Source organism: Natator depressus, chromosome 7, assembly GCF_965152275.1.
Source record: "Natator depressus isolate rNatDep1 chromosome 7, rNatDep2.hap1, whole genome shotgun sequence".
Lineage (NCBI taxonomy): Eukaryota > Metazoa > Chordata > Testudines > Cheloniidae > Natator > Natator depressus.
This window is the reverse complement of record NC_134240.1, coordinates 20,728,406-20,739,585: the sequence shown is the minus strand read 5'-3', so window position 1 is coordinate 20,739,585 and position 11,180 is coordinate 20,728,406. Positions and strand designations below refer to the sequence as shown.

Sequence of the window (11,180 nt, the reverse complement as noted above, 5' to 3'; positions counted from 1 at the left end):
CTTGGGGGTCCCTGTAGCAGCGGCTGAAACCGGAGCCGCGGGGCGGGGCCGGCCGGGCGGGAGGCGGGGGAAACCCGGAACAGAAACTCCAGAGCGGAGCCGGGCGGGGCGTGGGGGAAAACCCGGCACCTGGATCACGGTGGTGTTACGGAAGGGAGGAAGGGGCTCCCTGGAGCGCTGGGGCTGGAGCGGAGCGCGGGCCGGGGGAGAACCAAAGCAGGCATAGAGCGCAGAGTCCCTATTGCCACCCGCGCCCCGTCACCAATCCCAAATCCTGAGCTTGGTTTACAGCTCCTGGGGATCTAGAAATAACTTGCAGGGGTTGGTCTGTGAGATTTGAACTCTGCCTGGCATGTGCCCCCCCCAGCACTCCCCTTCCTATTATGTCCTTTACCAAATCACATCTCTTACTTGCTTATAGTGGCAGCTCTAAGCTGAGAGAGTGTGTCACATTTTGGTCTGATAGGGATGCGCATAAAAACAAGTTGTGAAACTTCTCAAATGCCAAAAAATTAACCAGTGTCTAAATCTGAGGCCCCCTTTGAGCTTGAGGCCCAGGCCAAATGACCCTCCTGACCCCCGCTCTGATTGGCCCTGCCTGCCCCCTCCAATTCCCACTCCTTCTCCCTTGTTCCTCTCAGCTCCCCTTCTGCACCCAGTCTCCTGTCTCCTCCCGCACCCCAAACTCCCCAATCCCCCCTTTAATTGCCACCTTTCCTCCACATTCCCCAGCACACGCCTCAGTCTTCCTCCTGCCCCGCAGAACCCCTCTGACCCTGCTACTTCTTCATATTCCCCAGTTCCCCCTCTGATAACCTCCTGGGGCCCCCTCCATCCCCTGCACATCCTCTTCTCTCTGTTCTGAATCCCCATATTTCCATCTCCCCCTCCCAGGCTCCCTCCTGCTCCTTTTCACAATTTCCTACAGTATCTTAACTTCCATTGAAAACAATAGCCATCTTTATTGGGGGTAGCCACACTTCCTCATGCAAAATCTGTAGGAAAACACTGGCTATCTTGCCTGTTGCTTCAGTCCTGTTGAAACTGATGGAAGATGGCAACCCTTTGGAACAAGTGCAAAAATTCACAAGAAACCTGTAGTTCACAAGGTTAAAACACAGAAAATATCACAAGGCTCACAATAAAATCATGAGTGTGAGCAAGTCTGAAAAATATGTTTCTTCTAGCTCTCATGGTTGTGCAGTGATCCTGCCAATCCAAATGTGAACCCCGTGTAATTAATGCTGTGTTGTCTGCCTAACTTTGGAAACAGCCAGAAACAATACTTAACTCAATTTTTGTATTGCTTTTAACTATATATCCATTTGAAAACATACGTATATCAAAGGTGATTATTCTGGTATTACTTTATGCTCCTTATGCTTATGGGAATAAGCTATCAACCAGTATAAGGCATCTCTCTATATAGTATAACTATGTCTCCACTCGGGGTTGTGCAGCTTTAACTATTTAGTAATTTATTACACACACCCTAATCAAAATAGTTAAATCAGTACAAAAACTGTGTGTAGACCAGGACTGAGAGATGTGACCGCACCAGTCCTTGGTTCAAAGCATAAGGATGTCACTCTAAAAAGCCTAATTTTGATGATGGACATATCATAAACTTTCATTGCTGATCAGTTTATGGGGAACTGGGTCAGTATGAACCCCATGAGTGGTGGGAAAAGCAGAACAAAGGAAGGAGGAAAGACAAGAAAGAGGGAAAGAAACAGAAAGGAGGTTGAGGAAGGAGGAGAAACAAATAGGTTCCTAAAGGAAAGCAAATTCTCCCACTGAGAGATGCTGAAGTCAGTTGAATAAGTGAGTTTAGTTACTACATAAAAGCTATATGTGATCCTTGATCTTTGTGCAAAACCTCCCCTTGATATCACAGTCAGAGCTGCTGTGATTTGAGGGTAATATGTAGTCCAAAACATATGCTCCAGCCCATAGACCATAACTGAAAATGGAATTTAGCCCTCTTCTGTCTCCCTTCACACTGCCTCCATATAAAAGAAAATTATGTCATGTTTCAGGCAAAAAAGGGCAAATTAACTATAATTTAGATAAAAACAACACAGAGTCCTTGTGGCACCTTAGAGACTAACAAATTTATTTGGGCATGCCTTATGCCCAAGTAAATTTGTTAGTCTCTAAGGTGCCACAAGGACTCCTCGTTTTCGCTGATACAGACTAACATGGCTACCACTCTGAAATCTACAATTTAGATGTTAATGGTATTCTGAGAAACAGCCAGTAGATGGTGCTATAGCACTAGCCCAACAGTTCTATTTTGCATTTATTTTAAAAATTACTTTAATTTCTCTTCACAGTATAATTTAGCATTTAATCTTGAGCACCAAGGCTTGTTTCTTTATGTGGAACCCTTATTCACTGATAATAGTTCCAACAATCTTCAGGTATTAACAAGCTCCTATTATTTGTGAATGCCTCCTGTAGTGTATTAATATGGGTGCGTAATAAGGGCACGTAGGTTTCAACTCACGCTAGTCTTGTGCAGTGTATGAGTTTAGAGACACAAGGAGACCCCCTTCCATAATATGCTTGTGCAAAGGGGAAGCCACAATATCAGTCCTCCTGATACATAAGACCTATAGGTGGTGGTGACAGCAGCACTAGAAACCCCAGAGGCAAGCCGGACATTGCCCCCAGTGCCTGGAGGAATTATGTCTGAGTTACTCATACTTTCCGTGTGGTAGGGCACCTTTGCACCGTCCCATCACTGAAGGCCCTGGCAATCTAATTGTTTTGGATGGCTTCTGTTGGTAATTCTTATTACCATTTTTCCTAGCTTAGGAAATGCCTCTTGGATAGCATGTGGCCTAGAATCCTTCTCAACAAGTTGGGAGTATCTGTGTTTGGAGAGTGGGAAATGAAGCATGGTAGATTGTTAGCAAAATTCCAGGCCTCTGTCATTGCTAAGGAAGAAACCCAAACCAAAAATCCCTCCTGTGTACAACACACCAGAGAGATGCTATGAAAGCTCTCTGGAACAACAGACCTCACCAATCTCAATGAAACACCAATTCAGCTACAGTGATAGATATAAAAACTGAAGCCCCAAATTAATTATTCTCCCTCATGTTGTGGATTTATGTCCTGTAGCCATAACTGTGCATAAGCTTTTTCAGAACACGCAGCCTTGTCTTTCCCATGCCAGGAGAAGAACGTGAAGACGCTGTTTGTAGTTAAGGAAGGACTTTCACAATGGGGCAAGCTTTATAAAGGACATTGCTACAGAAATTCATTTACTCTGTCAGTCATTGCATGGGTGTCTTTTATTATGACTACATATGTGTTTGAATAAGTGCACTCTCCCCTTCACAGATTTCTCCAACAGTGAAGACATCATCCTAGACATGACATCAATCTCCCCATGGAAGGGGGTTGAGCAATCACACCTTCAGAATTCTGGCTTCTCTGCAAGACAAGGCAGGAGGTTCAGATGAGCTCAGAAAAAAAACCCTTTGCCCAAGACTTGCATATGGTTTCAGCATGCTCTTAATCAGCTACTGCTTCACCCTAGGGGTGAGTAATGGGAAACCTGTTTCCTTTACCTCCCTGGCAAGGGTATCATGAGGCTCAATTAGTTCACATTTGTAAAATGCCTTGAGATCCTCAGCTGAAAGGGCTATACACGTACAAAATGTATCACAATTAGTAAAAATTACATATATATCACATTATTAAATATGATGAATTACTCATGGGTTCATTTAAGTCCTTTCATTACTATTCCATCAGCCATCTTGCATTGCTCATGCTAATTAGTAAATAGACAAGCCTAACTAAAACTGATTGCAAGAAGGTCTGATCCTCAACCAATAAATCTTGTATGGAGATTATGTTTGGGTACTGTTGTTTGTTGACATATGGCCTGGTCCTGCAAACGCTTACACCCAGAGGTATGCGTGCGCCCATTGACTCTGGTAGGAATAAGCGTGGGAGAGTTTGCAGAATCAGGCCCAGATCATAAAAGCCTTGAGGCTGGGACCCTGTCTCTTTTTGTCTGTTGTACTAGACTGAGCACACTACCAGAACATAACTAGTACGAAATAATGAAAATGAATCTAACATATTCATAATAAAGATTTCCTTAGGCAGCCTTTTTCCTCAGGGGATTTTCACATGAGGATTAGGTTAAATTGATATCTTAAAAATTCCTTCAGTACAAAGAACTGATGTATTTGCTGGGCATTTATTCATGATAAAACAGTCGCCCAATGCCATTAAACTGAGAAAAATATCTTTGAAGTCAAAAGGTAGTAATGATGTTGTAAGAAGTAGCTATCAAGATGCTAACTTTGGGCCCAATTCAACTCTTGTTTAAATCAATGGGAGTATTTTAGAAATAATTATGTCTATAGGTCAAAGCACAGATTGGCAATTTTGGCTGATAGCTACTTATGTTGTGGATGTGTAAACTGGCAATTGTTCTTCTGTAATATGTAGCAATCTTGATCTACCACAATTTTCACTTTCCAGGACATTTGGTTAACGTGTGTATTTACAGCTGTATATTGTATAACTACAGACCGGTCAGCCTCACCTCTATCCCTGGAAAAATCATGGAGCAGGTCCTCAAGAAATCCATTTTGAAGCACTTGGAGAAGAGGAAGGTGATCAGGAACAGTCAACATGGATTCACCAACGGCAAGTCATGCCTGACCAACCTGATTGCCTTCTATGATGAGATAACTGGCTCTGTGGATATGGGGAAAGTGGTGGTTGTGATATACCTTGACTTTTGCAAAGCTGTTGATATGGTCTCCCACTGTATTCTTGCCAGCAAGTTTATTAAATATGGTTTAGATGAATGGACTTTAAAGTAGATAGAAAGCTGGCTAGATCATCAGGCTCAACCGGCAGTGATCAATGGCTCGATGTCTAGTTGGCAGCTGGTATCAAGCGGAGTGCCCCAGGGGTCAGTCCTGGGTCCAGTTTTGTTCAACATCTTCATTAATGATCTGGATGAGGGGATAGATTGCACCATCAGCAAATTCGCAGGTGACACTAAGCTGGGGGGAGAGGTAGATACGCTGGAGGGTAGGGATAGGATACAGAGTGACCTCGACAAATTGGAGGATTGAGCCAAAAGAAATCTGATGCGGTTCAACAAGGACAAGTGCAGAGTCCTGCACTTAGGATGGAAGAATCCCATGCACTGCTACAGGCTGGGGACCGAATGGCTAGGCAGCAGTTCTGCAGAAAAGGACCTGGGGATTACAGTGGACGAGAAGCTGGCTATGAGTCAACAGTGTGCCCGTGTTGCCAAGAAGGCTAATGGCATATTGGAGCACTGCCAGCAGATTGAGGGAAGTGATTATTCCCCTCTATTCAGCACTGGTGAGGCCACATCTGGAGTATTGCATCCATCCAGTTTTGGGCCCCCTACTACAGAAAGGATGTGGACAAATTGGAGAAAGTCCAGCGGAGGGCAATGAAAATGATTAGGGGGCTGGGGCACATGACTTATGAGGAGAGGCTGAGGGAACTGGGCTTATTTAGTCTGCAGAAGAGAAGAGTGAGGGGGGATTTGATAGCAGCCTTCAACTACCTGAAGGCGGGGGGGTGGGGGGAGGGGAGGGTCCCAAAGAGGATGGAGCTAGGCTGTTCTCTGTGGTGGCAGATGACAGAACAAGGAGCAATGGTCTCAAGTTGCAGTGGGGGAGGTCTAGGTTGGATATTGGGAAAAACTATTCCATTAGGAGAGTGGTGAAGCACTAGAATGCGTTACCTAGGGAGGTGGTGGAATCTCCATCCTTAGAGGTTTTTTTAGGCCCAGGTTGACAAAGTCCTGGCTGGGATGATTTAGTTGGGGTTGGTCCTGCTTTGAGCCGGGGATTGGACTAGATGACCTCCTGAAGTCTCTTCCAACCCTAATCTTCTATGATTCTATGATTATACAGCTGTAAATAGTACGGTATGTGATCAGGAGAAAACTTATAATCTTGAATGAGAGCATGCTGTACTTTACAATGGCACCTGAGACACTAATAAGGTGCAGAGAGTTGGCATTCACCTGGTTTATTGTGCATTAGCCCCAAAGCAGAAAGGGAAAGTAAGATATGGTCTTAAACAGTACATATAACTCCCAAAAAAGAACACAGGAAACCCATAGAGGATGGGATGATAAATCTTTGTTTGAAGAACATGCTAGTCCCAACAAAGGTCCATCATGGCTGAAGAGGAACTGAATTGAATCTGAACTCAACACTGCAGGCAGCTCAATCATAGGAAATACAAAAGTCACATCTAGATTGAGGAATTAATGGCAGCCCATAAGAAATAAACTCATTTTTATATATATAAAAATCCAACCTTTCAGTCAAAGTCACTGATAATTAGAACAAAACATTATGACATAACCTTAATGCTAGGATTAGGATGCAAGGAGCATAGCTTCTTCCAATTACATCAAGCTACATCAAATCCTTTGTCAGCATGGTTTTTGGCGGGCATGGGAGAGAAGTAGTAAGGGAATCTACATTTGGCTTTGTACAGAATTACTGTGTGAAAGGAAGCCCATCCTGTCTATAAGGTTAGGTTTTGCTGCAGAGTAATGTTGGTTGTATGAAAGAAAACTACTGGATGATCTTCAAACAATTTTTAATATGGTCTTAATTTTTTGTATCATTTTGAACCTCATACAGCAATAGTGTTCACTACAGCGGGAGCAGAAGACCATAGAGATAATGCTCTAAAAATCCAAGTCTGTCTTGAGAGACACAAAAGAGACTAGAGTTTAGGATTCAGAGTTTCTAAGGCCATGTCTACTAGAGAGACTATACTGGCATAGCTATGCTGGCATCACCTTCTAGTGTAGACGCAGCCTATGCTAGTAGAAGGAGATATTCTGTTGACCTAGGAACACTACTTCCCCTAACGACGTTAGCTACATTGACATAAGCCCTCTTTCATCAACATAGCTGCATCCATGCTGTGGGTTATGTCATCATGACTATGTTGGTTTGGATATGTGTACTTATTGTTCATACCGCTGACCGATGTAGCTATGCTGATAGAACTTCGAGTATAGACCAGAACAAAAGGCCTCCATCAATCTAATAAGTGGCTTCATTTGCTCAGATAATGGAGACAGCTATTATGAAAGAGCAAATCCATCACAGTCCTTCAGATGGATGGGTGTACGCACAGGGTCAGACTCAATGGAATTGCACCACTTTGGACCGGCATTGAATTTGGCCCACACAACAACTCATGAAGCTGTTTTACACATTTTCCTGGCCTTGATGTTAACTTTATTGAAATGATTTAGTGCTTACCCCCCTTGTTCTTTTCCCAGTCACTGTTTCTGGCATTGCTTTCTGTTCAATTAAAGAGACTCCGTGTTCTGTCTTTTGTGCAAATCTCAGGTGACCCTTTTTCCAGGCAAACCCTGGTGCAGGTAGATGCACTACAAATTCCTTTGTTTCATAGCAAATATCAAATTGCTTGTCTATACACAGGAAAACAGAATAGCTTGGCTTCAGCCCATGTCATTTTAATACCCAAAGTCAGCCTAAGAATATTTTCCACAAACATGTTTTCACACCCAAGTCTTATAGTAATTTGACAAGTCTTTTTTTATTTATAATCTGGCGATCAGCAAGTTCTAGTTTTTGGCTGTGGAACTAGTTGGGACTACTCACAGATAAGCTGAACTTAAACTGCATTCCAACAGCACAGAAGAAACATATACTGATACACAAAAAACTATGTTAAAAGAATGTCAAGGGCGCAAAATCAAAATATTCAAAAGTTACGAAATGCCAGAATTAAGGTTATCTGTTCAATTTGATTTGCCCCCTTCTACTCATGCATTATAATACAGTCTTGAATTATATTATATAGTATTTTTTTCCACAGGCCCCCTGCCTTATTCAGTGCACAGGATCAGACCTGCGCTGGGGATGACTCAGGGTTGTGTAGTGAAAAGGGCTGTTTTTTGCAGGATGTCTGCTTCATTTGTTGCAGAAGTTGGAAGGTGTACGGTTGATGAGGCAGGGGATTGCAGGAACAGAAAGGATAGGAAAAAGAAAGGAAACTTCATGGAGGATAGGTCCATCAATGGCTCTTAGCCAAGATGGTCAGGGATGCAACCCCATGCTCTGGGTATCCCTAAACCTCTGACTTCCAGAAGATGGGACTGGACGACAGGGGATAGATCACTCAATAATTGCCCCGTTCTGTTCATTCACTTTGAAACATCTGGCACTGGTCACTGTTGGAAGTCAGGATACTGAGCTAGATGGACCATTGGTCTAACCCAGTATGACCATTCTTATGTTCTTCATCTGACAGGTAAGGCAGTTGAACTCTGCCCTGGAGAATTGGATTCTATCCCTGCCTCAGAAATTCCATTATGTGGCATCACATTGACACCCACATGGGTCATCAGCAGTGTTGGAACCTTTAATGCCATGTGAGCTAATGTACTGATTCCAGTAGAAGGTTGTCATCTTCTAGTGGACCAGCACTAGAGGGGGATGAGACACACACTTTGCCAGTGGTTTTCGGGGTGTTGCCTGCCAGATAAGAAATGGTCTAACTCTGCAACTGCTAAATGAGATGTTAAAACCCCTTGTCCACATTCAGACTGCGTGTGTGAGAACTCTAATGGAGCTGAGAGCCATCAATCATGAAATCATTGTTAATACATTAGGAAATAGAAGGGAATGTAAACAAAAATTGAAGAAACTGGTGTCCACTCAGAAATGTTCTCAAATGGGGACTTTGACAAAAGCTAAGGGTTTCAATGTCCTGTGAGCAGCTTAATCAATAATATCACCAGCAGCTAAAATCTTAATAACTGTTCAATTGGCTGGGGCTGGTAATATCTAACAGTAAAAATAATTGGGAAATACCATGTACTAATACAATACTATACTCTGAGCAGTTCACCTGTGCGTGTGAAGTGTGTGTGTGTGTGTTTGTGTGTGTATTACAGCTGGTCTAAAAATAGGAGGGGGGATATGCATGTTTTCCCCATTTTTTCATTGAATTAGAAAATTTGTCACAATACCCCCTCCTCCCCCCCCGCAAAAAAAAAACACTGTGGATTCAGGAACTATTATTTAAAATCTTGGCCTTAACTGTTAAACATATTGGTCTTGATCCCGATACAACTTTAATCAGGCCTTTGTGGTTAAACCATATTAAAAGCAAGATAGTAATAGGTTTCATCTCTTACCAAAAGCTATTGCCAGGACACAGTTTCACAAAATATCTCTTACGCTTTTAGCAAAATGGCTGCCATCTACACAAGGATCAGAAATGCCAGCTGCAATTATGGATACGTCAATTTACTCTCAGTACAAAGTCATTCTTCCCTTTGAATTTTCAGTCTGTGAGGCTGAAGGGAATGGACAGGAATTGCTTTGGAACGACATACCATGTGTTTGGTACATTCAGATTGCAGGCGATGACACTTGCAAACAAAGGTCTAAGGATTTGGGTGCAGAGTAGCAACAGGAATGACAAAGGCTGACAATATGTCTTCAACATGGAGAAATGAAGCTACATAACAGGAGGGCACAATTTATATATAAAAATTAACCAATTAGTAGCTGCAGATATTTTATGCCAGGAAAAAGCAGGGTTAGTCAGATTCTTTTCCCCTCACTGTGAGCCAAAGAAGGGCAGTATCCATGTTTCTGCAAGGTGTACATCTTCCCCCTGCCTTGCAGCTCCTGGACAATCATACAGAGTATGTAGATAGTGCGCTTCCTTTCCAAAGCATTGTGAAAACATTCATTCATTCTCAAATGTCCTAGGAGGTGAGTGTTTTTATCCCCATTTTACATGTGGAGAAATTGAGGCACAGAATACCATATCCAGCCTTGCCATAAACAGACACAAGTCCAGCCAAAGCCAATGGGAGATGAACGTGCTTATAACGGCAGAATTTACTTCACAAAGATGTGAAGTGATTTGCCTAAGGCAGTGGAGTGAGACAGTGGTAGAACAAGGTAGAACTGAGAACTCCTGATCCCTAACTCCATACTCAACCCACTAGACCAGTGATACTCAGACTGAGGCTCCTGAGCTGCAAGTGGCACTTTAATGTGTCTCCTGCAACTCTTTGCAGCACAATATTAAAACACTGCGTGACTTAATTATTAACCAATCTAAGTTATTAATCAATCAGGATGCCTTTACTATGTTATTAACCAATTGTAATTGATAAAACAACAACACTTGGTCAATATATATATATATATATATATATACAAATAGCCAATGAAACAATGAATTCACACGACTGGCTCTTTAGGGCAATGTTGATCACTCATTTGGCTACTGAACCACTGAGGTCTGTGTATCCCTGCACTAGACTAAAGGACGTCTGAGATTTCTGAACAGTCAGACAGGAATGGATGTTTTTTATGTAGCTTAATTTGTTAGGCCCCGATTCCAATACCCTTATTCACACTGAATAGTATCTTCCTCCAGGAGTAGTCTTAATGAAGACAATGGAAAAACTCCCAATTATTTCAATGGAGTTTAGATCAGACCCTAAATGTAGGGAGCTTCTGCAGTACCCTGCTAATGATGAAGGAAAAGAACTGCTCACATGGGAGAGACACTTGCAATGCATTTATTATCTTACCAGAGAGTGAGGTTGGGTAACAAGAAATCAACTTCAAAGTGTGTCTGAAAGGAGCACGATGAATTCAGAATGCAATTAACAATGCAGGGCTTGCTCCAAAATGCTTTCGTCTACCACCTTGTGTGGGAGAGTCACCTTTAATTTACCAGTCTCCTCCATCGCTTGGCAGATTGTTTCATAGGCATTGCTGTTGCCCGACCAACAGCGTCTAGCTACCTGTCAGATCACAAACATAGTGAAAGTAAATAGATGTAAAAATGCAACTGTAACTCCCCACATCTCACCTCTCCCCATACACACGCACACAATTTAATTATAACAAATCTACCAAACTCATGCTAGTTCCCGGTTTCTTTACCAATGTAAGAAATCATTTGCTCTTTCACCCTAAGCATTTTTTTTTAAAAAGTTTTTGGATGGTTTTGATGTATTTCAGTCCAGTTAAAAATTAGGGGCTGATAGCCCTGGCTAGAGCAAGGCACACTGTAAAAAGATGTTTTGCAAAAGTCCCTCACAAGGAAAAATTAATGCATCTCAATCCAGA

General features: G+C 42.5%; 1 protein-coding gene across 1 annotated transcript in view; it reads right to left on the bottom strand.

Annotated features, from left to right (window-relative positions):
- Positions 1-10,612: 10,612 nt before the first annotated feature.
- The window catches only part of UROC1 (urocanate hydratase 1), a 66,286-nt gene continuing 65,718 nt past the window's right edge, over positions 10,613-11,180 (bottom strand). The window contains exon 20 of the mRNA XM_074957625.1: positions 10,613-10,852. Within this exon, the coding sequence (XP_074813726.1) occupies positions 10,712-10,852 (141 nt within the window). The 3' untranslated portion in view covers positions 10,613-10,711. The remainder of the gene's footprint in view (positions 10,853-11,180) is intronic.